Source organism: Chiloscyllium plagiosum, unplaced genomic scaffold, assembly GCF_037043375.1.
Source record: "Chiloscyllium plagiosum isolate Xiang-an unplaced genomic scaffold, Cpla_swu_hap1 HiC_scaffold_9, whole genome shotgun sequence".
Lineage (NCBI taxonomy): Eukaryota > Metazoa > Chordata > Chondrichthyes > Orectolobiformes > Hemiscylliidae > Chiloscyllium > Chiloscyllium plagiosum.
In genome coordinates this window covers 92786754-92805020 of record NW_028270147.1, presented here as the reverse complement: position 1 = coordinate 92805020, position 18267 = coordinate 92786754, and the positions used below count along the sequence as shown (strand labels likewise).

The 18267-nt window shown below is 41.9% G+C and overlaps 1 protein-coding gene across 1 annotated transcript in view; it reads left to right on the top strand.

The window, feature by feature from the left end:
• The window catches only part of LOC122554632 (neurogenic locus notch homolog protein 1-like), a 158378-nt gene that overhangs the window by 73735 nt on the left and 66376 nt on the right, over nt 1-18267 (top strand). The window contains exons 3-7 of the mRNA XM_043699954.2: nt 46-308; nt 2367-2705; nt 8362-8484; nt 12013-12246; nt 17866-18021. Of these exons, the coding sequence (XP_043555889.2) occupies nt 46-308; nt 2367-2705; nt 8362-8484; nt 12013-12246; nt 17866-18021 (1115 nt within the window). The remainder of the gene's footprint in view (nt 1-45; nt 309-2366; nt 2706-8361; nt 8485-12012; nt 12247-17865; nt 18022-18267) is intronic.

The following is an 18267-nucleotide window of genomic DNA, read 5'->3' as shown; positions in this document are numbered from 1 at the left end:
CTGCAAGTGACCAATTTGAGCTCTGTACTTCTCTCCTTTCTCTAGGTGTCAGCCAGGATTTGTCGGTGAATTCTGCCAGCACTCGGACCCCTGCCTGATTTCAACCTGCCATCATGGAGGCACATGTCATACTTCAGTCACAGAAGGGAAGTTACAGAGATCGTGTAAATGTGCTTTGGGATATAAGGGTGAGCGGTGTGAGGCGACTGTCGCCAATGTCTGTTTGAACAATCCTTGCCAAAATGGAGGAACCTGCCGTCTCATTACCCTCGAGAAGTATGAATGTGATTGTCAGCAAGGATGGTTAGGTAAGAATGACCACATGCTCTAGGTTGAGAGTTGGAATCTACTATCAGGGCTCAATTTAAAAAAAAAGATTCCTGCGAAAATAGAAACATAAGAGCAGTAGTAATCCATGTAGCTCCTCAAACCCATCCAGCCATTTGAGAGATCACGGTTAAAGACAAAAAAAAACGGATGCTTGAATCCAAAGTAGACAAATAGGAAGTAGGAAGAAGTCACCAAGCCAGGCAGTATCAGGAGATGGAGGAGTCAACGTTTTGGTATAACCCTTCTTCAGGACTTCTGAAACATTGACTTCTCCACTTCTGATGCTGCCTGGCTTGCTGTGTTCTTCCTGCCTTCTGTGTACCTCTTTAAGAAATCATAGCTTATTTGCAATTTGATCCAAATACTTATCTTTTTTCATATTTTTTTCACTGATTGGTTAACAAAAATCTATCAAGCTGCAATCAGTCCTTTGGTTTTAAAACCAATGTCAATTGCCATTTATGGAAGGGACATCCAAACTTATTCCACTGTTTTCACGTTGAAGTGGTTACTGATTGAATATCTGAAAACTCTAGCTGTATTATTTGACTATGCCCCCTGGTCCTGGACTCTCCAACCAGCAGAAATAGTTTTCGTCCACACTATCTGTTCCCCTTAATATCTTGGCAACTTTGATCAAATCACTCCAGAACCCCTCAGTTCCAGGGAATGCAACCCCAGCATGTATCATTTCATTTCATAATTCAAGCCTTGAAGAGTAGATATCATGTTTGAAAATCCGCACTGCTCTCTCTCCAAGGCCACTGGATTCTACCAAAGGAATGTCACCCAGGACTGTTAGCAGTCGCCCAGGTGTGGCCTCACCAGGGTTTTGTACAGCTGAAGTATGACTTGTAATGACATGTACTTTAAGCCCTCTCAATCCCTGTTTGTCACATTGTAATGCTTTTTGACCTGGCCACTGAATTTATAGCTTTTCACCATTTGGAAAGTATCCTGTTCAAATCTTTTGAAGTGAATGACGTCACAACTGCCTACAATGAAATATATTTTCTACTGCTTTGCCCATCTATTGTCTCTGTGTAATGTTATACGTTGTTTACGTTACCACTTATCTTTCTGTCATCAGTGAATTTGGACCTACGGGTTTCTATCCCCTCACAGAGGTCGTTAATAAAAATGGTGACCAGTTGAGGCCCCGATATTGATTTTTGAGAGAAACCATCAGTCGCATTTCTGCTCATTTAACCCCACATTCTGGCCAATAATCTGCCTTTGTTAGCTGATATTAAAGTGTTCTATGTGACACTACACATTTCTACACCCTAGAATCATCATTGCCTGGTATCACTTGGAAACTGGATTGATAAAAAGCCTGAGTTTAAATAAAGTTAAGGCTAATAAATTGAAAAAAGCTACGTTTCTCTAGCAATTTTCACACCCTCAAACACTGGGTACTACTGAACTGGTGAATTATCTTGAGAAGTAGTCATGTTATACAGCTAATTTCTATTTAGCAAGGTCACTAAACAACGGAGAGTTAAATGGATCAGAGTTAAATGAACTGCAGGGAAACTTTCCAGATTGTTGATCCTAAATTGGTTTTAGGTATTTGATCTTTTCTTTTTGTCTTTTCAAGCGATCACATTACGTTTTGAGGCAAAGGAATCTCCTTAAAGAATGGGACAGGCTGAATGGGAAAAGTTTTGGGTGAATCATGTTCAGGGCATGGAGAACACAGACACAGACCGACATACACACACACGCACAGAACCCCCCCCCCCCCCCCCCCCGCCACACACACACCAAGTAATGGCATGCAATTTTTAATGTCCACCTGAGAGAGCAGACAGTGCTTTGATTAATCCCAACAATGATATCTGTGACAGTGCAGCACACTCAGCATGGAATAATTACCCAAAGTCTTTGGAGGGGGACATGAGCCCAAGGCCTTTTGACTTGGAGGCAAGGGTGTGGGCAGTGAACTACAGCTACATTCAATGATGCAAAATTATGCAAACGGTGTGACAAAGGAGAGACCTTCGATCTTACGACCTTCTTTGACTTCTCAACAGGTAAAAACTGCCAGCAAGTAGATTTCTGTACCTCTCAGCCATGTGCTAATGGGGGCAAATGTAGCAGTTCAATAGACAATTACACCTGCAGCTGCCTCCCAGGCTACACCGGATCCCACTGCCAGACTGACATCGATGAATGCCACACTGGGAATCTGTGCCAGAACAGTGGCACATGCCAGAATGTACCAGGATCATACAACTGCCTGTGCAAACCAGGATTCACTGGGACCAATTGTGAGAGTGATTATGTTGCCTGCTCGCCATCGCCATGCATGAATGGGGGTACCTGCCGATCAACCAATGATGACCTAACCTATGAATGCAACTGCCTGCCAGGTAAGAGCTCGGAACTGGAGAAGGATGCTAAGTATCTTGGCATTATTTTAGTCCAAGTTAGTGCTGCATCTGAAATGGGTCAGTTAGACTCGAAACGTCAGCTCTTTTCTCTCCTTACAGATGCTGTCAGACCTGCTGAGATTTTCCAGCATTTTCTCTTTTGGTCATCTGAAAATTACCTGTACCTTAAAATCTCTCCTACCAAGCAAATTCCAAAGTATTGCACTAGAAATGTTAACCCTGTTTTTCACAGATGCTGCTACATTTGCTGAGTTCTTCAGCATTTTTGATTTCATTTTAGAGTTCCAACATCTGGAATATTCTGGAATGTTTTGCTATCGGTTTCTGTGTTGGAAGCTCTGGTAAACCCAACGTCCACGGAGTCTGCACTACCCTATATTTGAATCAGTGTTTTCTGACTTCCATCCCAAGGGACTTAGCTTTGATTTTGAAATTGTCTCCAGCTTCTTGATTCCCCCTCACCGGGGGGAATAGTTCCTCCCTTTTTACAGTATCAAATCCATGAAAGGTTTCCAGCATTACTCAATCAGATCATTCCTCGATCTTCTGTACTTAAAATAAAGTTGAGAAATAAAATGATGCTCAGAACCTGGTGAGGAGCTAAACACCAGAGTGATGGCAGTCAAATAGTAGTTGATGATTGTGTGTTGTAAAATCTTGCAAAGGAGTAGGAAAGGATTAAAAAGGTCAACATAGGAATTGCCAGACAAAAAGTGAGCAAAGTGCGTCTGGTTCACATTCTGCAAAAATGAGAGAGCAACAATTGAGTTGTTGTCTATTCATTGCTTAAAACCAGAGTTGCCAGGAGGAAAACTCTCATCAGGAACAAGTTGTTAGGATCTGGAATCTGCCTACGTGTGTGTTGGAGGGAGATTCAATCATGGCTTTGAAAATGATTTGGATAATTATGTGAAGAGGAGTTTTGCAGGGCTGTGGAGAAAAAATGAGCTGGTAGGACTGGCTGAGTTGCTGATGTAGAGAGCATGTGTGGGCAGAATGGGCTGCATAGCCACCTTGTGTATTGGTAATCGCTTTGTAGTTTTGTAATTTATCAGCAACGCTCCAGTAGTTGAGGATGAGTTTGAGAGGACACAGCTCAATTTGATATGGGTCTGCAGCTGCAAGATTTCCCTAGTTGCAGTTGTGCGTCTGTAGAGGATTGCTGAGCAGGGTTGTGTACATCTGCAGGGAAGGGGACATCAGACTAAATCTTCTCTGAGGCTGAGGCAGCATGGATTCTTGCAGTTGGTGTTTAGGTAGTAGAAGGCCCATCGTACCACATGCATCTCTGGAAAAGCCAATGCCAGATATTTAAATGGGGAATGGTTCTTCCTCAATCCAAAGTGAGTTTAAGTTTTTGCTGTCCTTGAACCCCAATGCAAAATTCTCTATATAAATTGAAAACTCACTAAGAAGCTTCTAACATTGACTGCTCATTTGTATTTTGTTAGATATAGTACGTGTGGCAGTGATGTGATATTGCTGTAAACCGTTGTTTCCGTAGAGAGGGATTATTGAGCCAGGCTTTCTCTGTATGATTGCCATCTTCCAACATCACCTTATCCCCATCTATTCCACTCAGAATTTGTGCATAGCTTCGGTTAGTGGAAGCTCTGTGTAAACTGTGACTCAACCCACAATATCCTTTGCTACAACAGTACAGACCACTCCTGAGAGAGTGCGGGAGTACTGTGTACAATTTTCCTTAATTGAGGGATACACTTACATTGGAAGCAGTTCAGAGAAGATTCACATGTCTGATTGCTGGGATGAAGTGGTTGGCTTGTGAAGAAAAGTTGAGTAGATTGGATCCATATCCTTGGAGTTTAGAACAATGAGAGGTGATCTTACTAAAACATACAAGATTATGAGGGGACTTGACAGGATAGATGGTGAGAGGATGTTTCCCTTCACTGGTGAATCTCGAATGAGGGCAAAGTTTAAAAGTAAAGGATTTCCCATTTAAGACAGAACCGAGGAGGAATTTCTTCTCTAGAGATTGTTAGTTTATGAAATTCTCTCTCTTGCTCAGAGAGCAGTTGAGGCTTGGTTATCGAATGTATTCAGCACTGTGTTGGGCAGGTTTTTGATTACAAAGGGTTGAGGAGGCAGAAACATGGAATTAAGACTACAGCCAGATTGGCTTCAGGGCCAAGTAGCCTTCTCCTCTTTGGGTCTTAAGGCATTGCAGTTTGGTAACCACCCAGCATTACATAGATTACTAGAACCCTATTCCACACAAGCATTTGTACTCCAGTTTGATTCAGCACCATGGTGAGGAAGAAAGGAGAAGAAAACCACCTTCTGTGTTCCACAAATTCTTATTTAACATAATTAGGGCTGTTCACAGAATGCCAACAGTTTGTAGCTATTAGTGACCATCTACCCTTGAGTTTACTGTTGCCCTTGTGCTCTTAAGTGAGTAGCTGACTGTGGGCATGTCCTAGAATCGCTGACTGCAATCACAATCACTAATTAACTGTCAGAAGTTTATAAGCTTAAACACCCCATTTTAACATGTTGATAATTGCAGCTGTAAAACTTCTGGTGTCCTAACGAGTAGTAGTGTTTTGGTCTTTGCCAACCACCTTTTCCAGATTCTGAGTTCATGTTTTGATAAAGTTGTAACAGGTTGCACTCAGTTATTAATGGTGAAAGTGAGATCAGTGAATAGTTTATCATGTTTCATAGAATCCCGACACTGGAAACAGACCATTTGGCCCAACAAGTCCACACCGACCCTCCAATGAGTAACCCACCCAGACCCATTCCCCTTCCCCAATACTCTACAATTCCTCTAACTAATGCACCTAACCTACACATTTCTAAACACGATGGGCAATTTAGCATGGCTAGTTCACCTAATCTACATATCTTTGGACTGTGGGAGGAAACTGGAGCACCCAAAGGAAACTCTCAGATGCAGGGAGAATGTGTAAACTCTACACAGACAGAACTCGGGTCCCTGGCACTGTGAGGCAGCAGTGCTAATTCCTGAGCCACTGTGCCACCCAGTCTTGCCAACTGTCCCTCAATCACCAGCAATTAATTGAGGCAATGGTCTTATTGTCCCTCCTATTTGAAAGGTTATGGATTTTAAAGGCAGCATATTCTGCCATTGCTTGCCACTTGCTTTAGTAATTCCTTCTCTGAACTTGTGGCTGATGTGTCGAATAGTTATTTTTTTATATAATCTGACTGAGGATCTTAGCCAGGAAATGTGTTTTGCCAATGAGGAAACATTTAAACTGAAATTGCAGGTGAATTACTTAAACAATTAGCTGCAATAGCGGGTCCCTGTTGACATGATTAACTCAGCTCCAATTTGACCTTGGAGCAATCGCACTGACTGGGCAAGGCAGTCGCCTGTGGGGAAAGGGTTTGCAGGAAACCAAGCTTCACAATGTTACAGGATGTGCAGTGCTAGGAAAACAAACTTCTTGGAAACAGTACAAGAGGATATTGATGGAAGTACTTAGCATACAAGAGAGCACATTGGAGCAGCAGGACTTGATCTGCTAGTCCGAATGCAGCTCATTAATACACATGTAGATTTAAGTGGCACTGTGCAGTGATCTGGTTTTCAAATTGGACCTGGCATTACTCCTGTGCTCAAGATGGCTATGACTTTGGAATTGAGTAAGGAGAAATCATTTGGTTGGCTAACGAAATTGGCTTATACTTTTGTCTCTGAGGATTTTCTTGGCTGCTCCATTCTGGGGCGTCAGTAAAACTGCAGTACGAAATGACATTTCTAATACAAACAAGGTCACCATGGTTCTGGTGTTTGGTTTTGAGTTTCTTTGTTGACGTATGCCAAGGTACTTTACAAGGCCAATTGGCTGCAATGACGACTACATTTTGGGATTTGACTCGATAACATGAGCAACTTAAAATTTCTTTTGCCTGATTGAGTTTTAGAAAGCCATTTGTTGGAATCAGAATGACACAATGAAATCCTCCATTTTGTATCCCTTTTCTACTGAGCACCCCAGGCATCTGTGACTGTAACATTTATCTTAGTTATGTTTGGTGACATTATGTTCTGATCCTGGTCCAGAGCACAATATTTATGTCATGATCTGGTTAGAATAAAATATATGAAGTGAGAGATCTGGAGGTTGGGGGCGGGGGGGGGGGGGGTCTTTCCTAGAGAATAAAGCCACAAGATTCCACAGTTTTGAGCAATACAACATTAGAACAGTAATACAATTTATGATGATTTTTTAAAAGTCACCATATAGACCATGGAGCTGCTCTCTCATTAGAGGGAGACAACTGGTGGTGATTTAAACTGAGGATCACCATACCTTTGGCAAGGGGAGAGGTTCATAAGGAGAGTCCTTCATGGTAACCTCAGCCGGTGTGGAAATTGAGCCAAGGCTGTTGTCACTCTGCATCACAAATCACCTGTCCGGAAACCTTAGCTAATCGTCCCCCTGGATGACACCTGGGTCCTGATTGCAACACTTATGAAGATGCTGTTGGAATTAATAAGCAGCTGAGTTCTAATAGCACGGAGCCATCTTGGTGGTCTTGGACTCCTCACAATCTGTGTAGTAAAGCTGGTTTCCCAGCTAACTTCAGCACCTGGAGTTTGTCTTTCTCTCTCTCATTCTCCCCCTCCCTCTCAGCTTTGAACTCCCCTTGAGTGACCTCCTGGACTGTCTCGGGAGACCTATTAAAAATCTTATAATAAGCCTCTGCCCTATTGCTGAACACAACTGGATGTGGCCACCACCCATAAATGTCACTAGCCACAGATTGTTAGCTTGTTCAGTACAAGCAAAAATAAGAGTAGAGAGTTTCGTTACACTAAAGTTAAAATTTCTTGTGCCAGTTTGAGTTTGTTGAATCAGAATCACATGACAAAATCCTCCAGTTTGTGTCCCTTTTGTACAAGGTGATGGATACAGCATAACCCTCGTGATTTTCCTTAAAAGACTTTGTGTAAAAATGCGTAGATGCTAGGATTATCATGGGGCGGCACAGTGGCTAGCATTGCTGCCTCACAGCACCAGGGTCCCAGGTTCAATTCCAGCCTCTGGCAAACTGTCTGTGTGGAGTTTGCACATTCTCCCAGTTTCTGTGTGGGTTTCCTCCGGGTGCTCCAGTTTCCTCCCACAGTCCAAAAGTGTGCAGGTCAGGTGAATTGGCCACACTAAATTGTCCATAGTGTTAGGTGCATTAGTTAGAGGGGAAATGGGTCTGGGTGGGTTACTCTTCGGAGGTTCGGTGTGGACTGGTTGGGCCAAAGGGCCTGTTTCCACACTGTAGGGAATCTAATCAAATTTAATATGAGCCAAAGTTGACTGGGTCGCACACACTTTAGAAGACCAGGTAACCTATTTCGTTGATATCACAGTGCCAGCTTCAGAGTTGATGCTAACTGCTTCTCACAACTCCTGTAGGGTTTATGGGGTTCATTTTATTGGAGAACTGCAGTGGAGAAAATATTATGTAGTGTTCCACATGCCACCATGCTGCCCAGATAGATGAAAGAGGGAGAATGAAACTTTGTTTCTGAAAGTGTGACTGGTTCATTTGTTGCTGGAACATCTGTATTAGTTACAGAATCCACTGTTTTAATGCTGTAAAATAATCCATGAATTGCATTCCCTCTTGTACTCGGCAGGATTTAGTGGAAAGGACTGTGAGATCAACATTGATGACTGCCCTGACCACAAATGTCAGAATGGTGGTACCTGTGTGGATGGAGTGAACACTTACAATTGTCGATGTACACCTGAATGGACAGGTATGTGAAGAGGTTTCTGATGAATTGCTTTGAATTATACATTTGAAGATAGCTCAACTTAGATTGAACCAAATTGTCTTTGAAAAGAACTTTATCAGGATTGGTTTATCTCAACCAGGAAGGTGGATTGTGACATGAATGAAAAGTTTGAATGTGAAACATTCCTTTACACACCTTCAGCAAACAAATTACATCTGATGTGTGGTCCCTTATTTTACATTGACAAATATTGTTGCCAAAAACAGTGAGCAGCAAGGTCAGTTCCACAAACAGTAATGAGCTGTTTGACTAGTCGAGGCTATTTTTGGTTCACTTGTTTTATTTTCAGGGAGGGATGTTGGACTGGGTGGTGAAGAACGAGAAACTCAGCCGAAACCCTTGCTGCTGACCTCTTTCCGGTGATGACTATTAGAAATACAGATGAGAGCCTTTGATGGGCTTAGCCCTCTTTCACTCATATCCTCGGTTCTCCTTGGAGGAATGTGCATCTGTAATGGAGTGCTAGAGTATTGCAGAACCTTACTACCTGTTAAAATAAATTGTCATTGGGTCTATTCAAAGCTTATTGCAGAATAAAAGTTTGTGATATCGGGGATGGATAGATGATTGGCTTGTTAACCGGAAACAGAGAATAGGAATAAGTAGGTCATTTTCAGGCTGGCAGGATGCCATGAGTGGTGTGCCACAAAGATTGGTGCTGGGGCCTCAACTCTTTACAATTTATATAAATGGTTTGGAATAAGGGATCAAAGGTATGTTCGTTAAGTTTGTTGATAACACAAAGTTAGGTAGGAAAGTGAGTTGTAAAGAGGTCATGAGCCTACAAAAAAAATAGGTTAAGTTAATGGGCAAAGTAACAATGGAGTACAATGCGGGAAAGTGTGAAATTATGCATTTTGACAGAAAACATCATGAAAGGAGCATATTATCTAAATTGTGAGAGGCTGCAGAGCTCTGGCTTGCAGAGAGTTCTGGTGTGTAAGTACATGAATTGCAGCAAGTCAGTATACAGGTACAGCAAGCAATCAGGAAAGCTAATAGAACACTTATTGTTTATTGCAAGAGGAATTGAACACACAAATAGAGGGGTTATGTTTCAGTTATACTCTGCATTGGTGAGACCACATCTGGACTACTAGGCACTGAATTTAAGGAAGAATGTATTGCGTTGGATGCAGCTCAGAGAAAATTTACTGGACTAATACCTTGACTGAGTGATTGCCTTATGAGGAAAGGCTGGGCCTGTATCCTTTAGAGTTTAAGAGTCAGAGGTGACTTAATTAAAGCATTTAAGATTTTGAGGAAACCTGACTGCTGAATGTTGGAAGGATGCTTCCTCTTATGGGAGAACCTAGAACTAGGAGTTATAGTTTTAACAAAAAAAGGGGTGCCTATTTAAATCAATGATGACAAAACATTATTTTCTCTCATAGGACTATGAGTCTTTGGAATTCCTCTTCCTCAAAAAGGCAGTGGATGTAAAATCATTGGATTTTTAAGACAGAAGTAGAAATTCTTGATTACCGAGGGAATGAAAGATTCTCAGGAAATTGCAGGAGTGTTGAGTTGAAGTAAAATCAGATCAGCCATGATCTTATCAAATGACAAACAGGCTTGAAGGGCCAAGTGGCCAACTCTCGTTCCTTGTTTATACTTTCATAATATTTGAAGCCTGAAACAAAACTTATGACTGAAACAAAACTTCAGTCATAAACTGAATTTATTTATTTTTTCACATTTCGCAAGCTGGCTCTCAAATTCTTTCTTGTCTCCTTTCCACCCCCAATTTCCCCAAACAATTGCATGAAATACATGTCGTGAGTAGGTTAGGTAGGTAAGAAGGGAGATGCAGGATACATAGGACTGGAAAGGGTGTGGGTGAGCTGAGAGGGAAAAGAAATGTTTAAAATTAGGTAGGCGAACAGGATATTGGAGTTAATTGAAAGCAGAGCGGAGGAAGGCTTTGTGAACAAAGGAGTTTTTGGTTCAGACCCTTTGGCAGTGACTCTGGCTTTTCAGCTGGAATACATTCTGGGTAAGTGAGCAAGACATGAGTTGTGGAATTGATTTGGTCTGGTTCCAGCTATTTGACTTCGGAGATTGATGAGACTCTAGTTCAAGTTTGGGTTGGGGGGCTGGGAGAGTATCTGCAATTTTATGCTAATGCTGTGGTCAGCAAGTTAGGGGTTTTTTTTTGAACCAAAAGAAAATACATGCAAATTGTCTTCTTTTACGTAACAAAAATCATTTCAGAATACAGTTTGGAGAGAGAGTTAGAGCAGGGTTATAACACATGACTCTGCCCCTTCCTGGTATTCTACTTGATAACTTTCTACCCTGGTGTAAATGTAGGATAACAAAGAGTTATATTTCATTTGTGGCATAGAAATGGGCTATTTAGCATGACAGTTCTATATAACTTACCTTACCCATGAGTATCCTCCTCCCACATTTCATCTCACCATGTCAGCATGTTCTTCTATTACTTTCTACCTTGAGCTTATCTAGCTTTCCTTTGAATGCATCTGTGCTAATCATGATGAATCTAATCAGGGTTCCTGATGAAGGGCTTTTGCCTGAAACATCGACTCTCCTGCTCCTTGGATGCTGCCTGTGCTTTTCCAGCACCGCACTCTCGACTCTGTGCTAATCATGTCAACTATTCCATTGGTATCTACTTTCAAATCTCACCCCTCAGTGTGAAAGAAGTTTGTCCTGAATTGTTTTAAATCGGGCCTATTACGGCTAGGATGAGGTGAGTCATACTGGAGGTAATAGTGTCAGCTGCAATCCCATGACACTGAGTTTTAGTGAGGAATGGTTGAAATAACCTGCCTGTATTTTCTGTCTGATGGAAAATAAACCTTCCTCATTCGGATGAGTATCCTTGATCTGTAGCCCCATTGTGAGACATCAGGACCTGCTGGTGCAGGTGACAGTGTGTTTGGTTACAAGTAACCATCCTAATTCAGTAAAACATTAGTCACCAAATTGCTCTAATTTTGGTGGTGGGGAGGTGCAGGGAAAGTTGTGATTGTTGGATATTAGACAGTGGAGAGACACTTTCATATCTTTGGAACCAGCTTTCCAGACTGATATATTCCTTAGTTGATATGTTCAAAGGCACCAACGTTTTCCTAGGTTCGACAGTGCCAAACACCTATTGGAGTAGTAATGATCGAAAATGCTGGGAATACCCAGCAGATTTAGCAGCGAGGAATAGTGTCAACATTTCAGGTCTTATGACCGTGCATTAGGACCAGTTCTCTTCACAAATGCCCGATGTACTGAGAATTTCCAGCACTTATGTTTTTATTTTATATTTTCAGCACCTGCAGTACATTGCTTTTGTATCTTGTGCAGCAGAGTGACCTCACTTTGACATTGTTATTGTGTTAAACTCAACCATTTGTACACCTTGCAATGCCCATTAATAGCTGAGCCAGGCCAACATTTCTGTTTGATTATGTGGTAGATAAGGTGCTTGGTTTCTGTCTATGAACTCTTTATCCCTGTTCTCCCATATAGGTCAGTTTTGTACAGAAGATGTAGATGAGTGTCAGCTGCAGCCAAACGCATGTCAGAATGGCGGCACCTGCTCCAACAACATCGGAGGTTATAACTGCGTCTGTGTCAATGGCTGGAGTGGTGACGACTGCAATGAGAACGTTGATGACTGTGCGAGTGCGACTTGCATGAATGGGGCCACATGCCATGATCGTGTGGCATCGTTTGTTTGCGAATGCCCTGTTGGCAAAGCTGGTAAGGCTTCTGGTCTGGAATTTATTTTCTTTTCCGACTCACTAATAAAACTGTCAAGTCCTAGCTCTCTTCAATTGGAGAGGCAGTGTGGTGGTGGTAGGGAGGGTTGATAGGATCATAGAGATATCCAGCATAGAAACAGATCCTTCGGTCCAACTCGTCCATGCCAGCCAGATATTCTAGATAAATCTAGTCCCATTTGCCAGCATTTGGACAATATCCCTTTTAAACCCTTCTTATTCATATATCTATGTTGATATTGTACCAGCCTGCACCACTTCCTCTGGCATTCCCTACACACACCATCCTCTGTATGAAAAAGTTGCCTCTTAGGTCTTTTTTTTATATCTTTCTCCTCTCAGCTTAAACCTATGTCCTCTAGTTTTGACTCCCCGACCCTGGGGAAAAGACCTTATCTATTTACCCTATCCATGCTCCTCATGATTTTATAAACCTCTATAACGTTACCCCTCCGCCTCCGACGCCCCAGGAAAAACAGCCCCAACCTATTCAGCCTCTCCCTACAGCTCAGATCCTCCAACACGGCCAATATCCTTGTAAATTGTTTCTGAACCCTTTCAAGTTTCACAACATCGTTCCTGAAACAGGGAGACCAGAATTGTATGCAGTATTCTAAATGTGGCCTAACCAACGGCCTCTACAGCTGCAATATGACATCCCAACTCCTGTGCTCCTATCCTATCTACCTGTGACTCCACTTTCAAGGAACTATGAACCTGCACTTCAAGGTCACTTTGTTCAGCAACACTCCCCAAGACCTTACCATTAAGTGTATAAGTCCTGCCCTGGCGTAACCTTCTTCACTGTTCACAACACCTCCAATTTTGGTGTCATCTGCAAATGTACTAACTATATCTCCTATGTTCACATCCAAATAATTTAGGTAAATGATGAAAAGCAGTGGACCCAGCACCAAGCCTTGTGGCACATGACTAGTCACAGGCCTCCATTCTGAAAAGCAACCCTTCCCCACCACTCTCTGTCTTCTACCTTCAAGCCATCTTAAACATAAGCTTAAATTTACTTCTGAGTGTCCTGAGTCTTCGGCTTGTTTTACTGGACATAATTAAATTTAAAACCCAAGAGCCTTCAATTTTGATTTGTTGAGCAAGAGCTGGAGAGCAGATAAAACTAATCAATCTGCATTTATAATCCTCTGCATCAAGTATTATTGTTCCACTCGCTCCTATTTAGTGGAACTTCTGTTTCTCATTTTAAAATTATAAATACAAGTTCCACCCCGAGTCAGTGCTCAGACATTTCTGGTTCTGAATGTTATCTGGGTCTGCGCATTCCCAAAACATAACAGTTAGGTTTCTGAAGGTTACATTAATCTCTGACTTTAAGACTGACGTAAAGGCTGTTATTGTTCGGTTTTCTAGCCTTAATCAGCACCTTATGTGTGTGAGTCACTATCACACACTGCCAAAAAGCCCACCAGTGACTTTAAAATTCTGAGGTGTCCTTTCTAGTTTTCAGCATCTACTATGCTCCTACATCAAGAAGCAAAGCTTGCAAGGTTAACGAAAAGTCCCTTATATATTTATGTAAGGTTAATGAGCAGAAGTTGATACGGGGTTCAAATATGCTTTGTGAACATTTCTCAGTGGTGCTTTACCTCCCACCACCACCAGCCTCCTTCACAATTTTAGATCTTGACCGACCCGACTCCAGTAGAATTTCTAACCTTGCCTTCTGATTTAACGTCCTTGAATATGTCATAGTCTCCACGTTGTTTGTTCTACTCCTTGTTTATGATTAGATTGCTCTAATCTCGAAACCCAAACTTGGTGCAGAGAGAAGGAAACCAGGTTAAGTGTGCAGTTGGTATCTTGATCTCCAAAGTTGAAAACCGCGTATGACCAGAATTCACCAGGGTGATTCAGTGGAGTTAACTCCAGCGATAATAGATTCTACAAAGATGTTGACCTTGCTGCGATAGATATTTGTTTGAAAATCATTAGAAAGTCAGTGGGTAAAGCTTCTGAGAGACAAATAACTTCAGGCTGTCAGGAGGAACATTCAATAGTCTTCACCTTGCCATCAGAATAACCACAGGAGCATTGCTTCTATCCACAATCAAGGTGCATGTTCTTCTGACGATGCATGGCTCAATAGGGAGTCATCACCCCAATTGCAACACCCATTATTCCCCTTGACAATAATGAGTGATGAATAAGCCTTGCAGCTCTTGGTTGATGAAGTTGTTTTCATCATGTCTTTGTGTCTTGGCCAGTGACTTGAGAAGTTTCTGCCTGATTTTTACTCGGTTGATTTGAAAAGGATGGATACTGTAGTAGAAACGGCAACATTCAGCAGTAATTAAATATCCATATTGTGCTTCAAACCCTGATAATGAACGTCATGCATACAGATTTGAAGCTGTGAAGTGCCTCCTGGGAAGATACTCGTTTGTTGAGGATCCACTCTGAATTCAAGCAAACCTTATCCACAATTAAAGGGATTCTCATCTCATGGGAGAAGCATATGACTAACAATGGGCAATGTTTATTCAGTACAACAGCAAACTAAAGGAAAAATCTGATGTTATCTGTAATTATTGACGTTATCACTGTTAAGGTTTAGGAGGGAAGCTGACAGTGCAAATAAAGTACACTTGACCACTCCCACCTTGTCGAGGGCAATCAGTGATAGACAATAAATGCTCGTCTAAACAGAGGCACCCACATTCCGTGACAAAATAAAAAGTGCTGCTGAACAGCCAACTGCAAAACCTTTGTTGCTTGCAGGCCAGCATTACTCAATTGTTCTGCATATGTTTGGCTATCAAAGACAGATTCAAGCCAATAACCTTTCCCAGATGAACAGGAAACCTCTCATGTTGGTTTTATTTTAAAAGCAATTCCATTCTGTACCTGCATTGATTGTTATCAGCGCTGTATTACATATTGACTGGCCCCGTGTATCTTTTTTATGTTCATCTGCCTACAAAAAGTATTGCTGTTAATTTTAACAGCACTTAACTGGCTTCCCATGGTTTTTCTGTTTCGTATCAGCAGTGAGAGTCAGTGACCTCACCGGGGTAACTGTCTGGGAAGAGTTAGATGGAACACGTGAAGGGGTTTGAACAAACATCTGCAGCATCCTGTCATCTCCACTGTCTGATTAAACTCCCACGGTTCAATTTAACTCCTTCATGCTGGTTCCCTTGATGTGACCAACTCTGAATGTTTATATATTCATTCAGTGAGTGAGCAAAAGACTACAAAACGGGATCATAAATTCATTGGGATGGCCAAACTCCTGCTTTTAGCCAAAAATTGAAGCCAATGAGTTGCCAGAGGAAGTGGTGGAGGCTGGTACAATTGCAACATTTAAAAGGCATCTGGAAGGGTATATGAATAGGAAGGGATTGGAGGGATTTGGGCCGGGTGCTGGCAGGTGGGACTGGGTTGGGTTGGGATATCTGGTCGGCATGGACAAGTTGGACCGAAGGGTCTGTTTCCAAGCTGTACATCTCTATGACTCTATAATTCCTATTTTTTTGGAGTAGGACTCTCTTCAATAACTAGATCAATTATTGATTCTAAACCTGAATTTTCTTTTTGTTGTTAATTCAATTAATTAAGGATATTGAAATAGCTCCTGTCACCAAGTCACCCTTTATTTACGTATGGAGAGTCCTTGATGCAGAGCCAACTCTCAGAGTGAACAGAACCTCTGTCAGCTCAGCTCCCTGATTTGAGCTGTTAATTTGCTCCAGGCATGGAACTCATATTCTGTGAAGTCCACTTGGTTGACCTCATTACAATCACTACAGATACGTGGATATAGTTCACAGCTCAGCCCTGACCTAATATGAATGGCAGAACAGCCTTGAGCTAAAAAGCCTCAAGCTAAATAGCCTCAACCTGATGGTGTGTTTCTACCAACACTGGTAGAGATGCTAATAACTCCATTGATAACTTGCATTTATTTGTTTATTAATAGAAGCATAATTGGACATCATTGCCTGAAACCCATCCCAAAGTCAATGTGTTGAAGGTGGAGAAAGCGATAGAAGTTTAATGAGATTCCAGAGGTTGAGCACAGGAAACCTGAAGGCTATCCAACAGGAAGGGAGTGAAGAAAGTCTAAGATGGACAAGAGACCAGAATTAGAGCAAAGCACCAAACTTCAAGGGTTTTAAATTATCTGACTGCTTGATCAGCATCCAGTATGAGGTGAACAGAGATTCCCTCCAGTTAAACATTAAATAAAGCTGTTGTCTTTAATCCCTGCCGCAAACTGTTCCTTAGACCTGGACTCCATTCTTCCCCCTGGCAGCTGTCTTTAACTAAACAAAACTTTTTGCAACTTTGGTGTTAAATTTAAGTCCAACACAAGCTTCTGAATTACACGTATGCTCTGTTTCTGAACCCATCTGTTTACCTCTAGAACACTACGTGTTAACTCTAGGCTTGACTACTTCATTACCCCTCGACTGGCCTCCTGTTTTCCAGATTTCTCCATCCATTTGAAACTTTTCTGGTATCCTAACATGTATAAAGCTCCAATCAGTGATCATCCCTGTGTTGACTGACCTTCATTCACCGATAAACCAACTTTGTGGGCTTAAAATTTTGTTCTTGTTTGTGAATCCTTGCATGGCCTGTTCCCTCTCGACCTATGTCCACTCTTCCAGTCACATCACCCTCCGAGATATCTGCACTCCTTAGGTGTATCATCTTACTCACCCCAATTTTAATCATTCCACTAGTGCTCACTGTGCAAGGTCCCTAAATATCTCCTTTCGACCTCTGTGCTGCTTGAGAACATCTCTGAAAACCTAATTGTTTGTTCAAGCTTTTGCTTACTCTAATATCTCCTCACGCAGCTTGGGGAATTTGTTTGCTAAAGTTCATTTCAAAGGTCTTGGATAGCTCTACTATGTTGACGAAACTACATTAATTGTGAATCTAGAGGAAATTACAGCAAGGAGCAGAGGAGTGACTTGAGGCAGTGGAAGGATTTCAACACCTGATAGGAGGGAGCTTTAAAAATTGCCCTTTTTTGCCCTGTATGGAAACAGGTCCTTTGGCCCAAAAAGTCCACACCGACCTTCCGAAGAGCAACCCACCCAGGCTCATTCCCCTATGTTCATCCCTGACTAATGTATCTAACACTATGGGGCAATTTAGCATGGCCAATTCATCTAACCTGTACATCTTTGGACTATGGGAGGAAACCGGAGCAGACACAGCTAGAATGTGCAAACTCCACACAGACAGTTGCCCAAGGTGGGAATTGAACCCAGGTCCCTGGCGCTGTGAGGCAGCAGTGCTAACTGCTGAGCCATCGTGCCGCCCCACATTTGTGAACAACCCAGTTTAGTCAGAAACCAGTGCCACAACTAGCAGTCAAGAAAAGACAATAAGAGAATAAAAAAAGGTAAATTGTAAGAGAAAAAGTTTTTCAGGAGCTGAATGTGAATTGTTGAATTGGAATCTGCTAGAGTTGCCAAAATTTCTTTGTGGGCTCAAGAAGGAGAAGGTAATATGTTAATAATAAGTACTTTCTAATTTTCTGAATTCCTTTTCCTCCATTGAGGAAGTGTTTTCTTTTGCCTGTGAGTAATGAAAAATTGTTTATTTTTAGGTATCTTCTGTCAGGTGGATGATGCGTGTGTTAGTAACCCATGTCATGAAGGAGCCACATGTGAAACCAATCCTCTAAAGAGAAGCTTCTTTTGTAGTTGTCCCCCTGGATACAGGGGAGCTATCTGTGATGAGGATATCAATGAATGTGCGCTGGGTAAGTGTCTGGACAACGGAAAGCTTTTCATCTTGTCATGTCACTGATTGTATTCTACAGCTGAACAACTGAGAATTACTACTCTTGTAAATCACTTTTTGGGATGAAGCTTGGCAATTATTATTCACCCCAGTGAGCTCAAGCAGTTGGCAGTGAGCTGTCATCTTTAACTGCTGCAGTATGTATGGTGAAGTTCCTTCTAAGGTACTGAGTTTGGGAATTCCAGGATTTTGACCCAATGAAAAT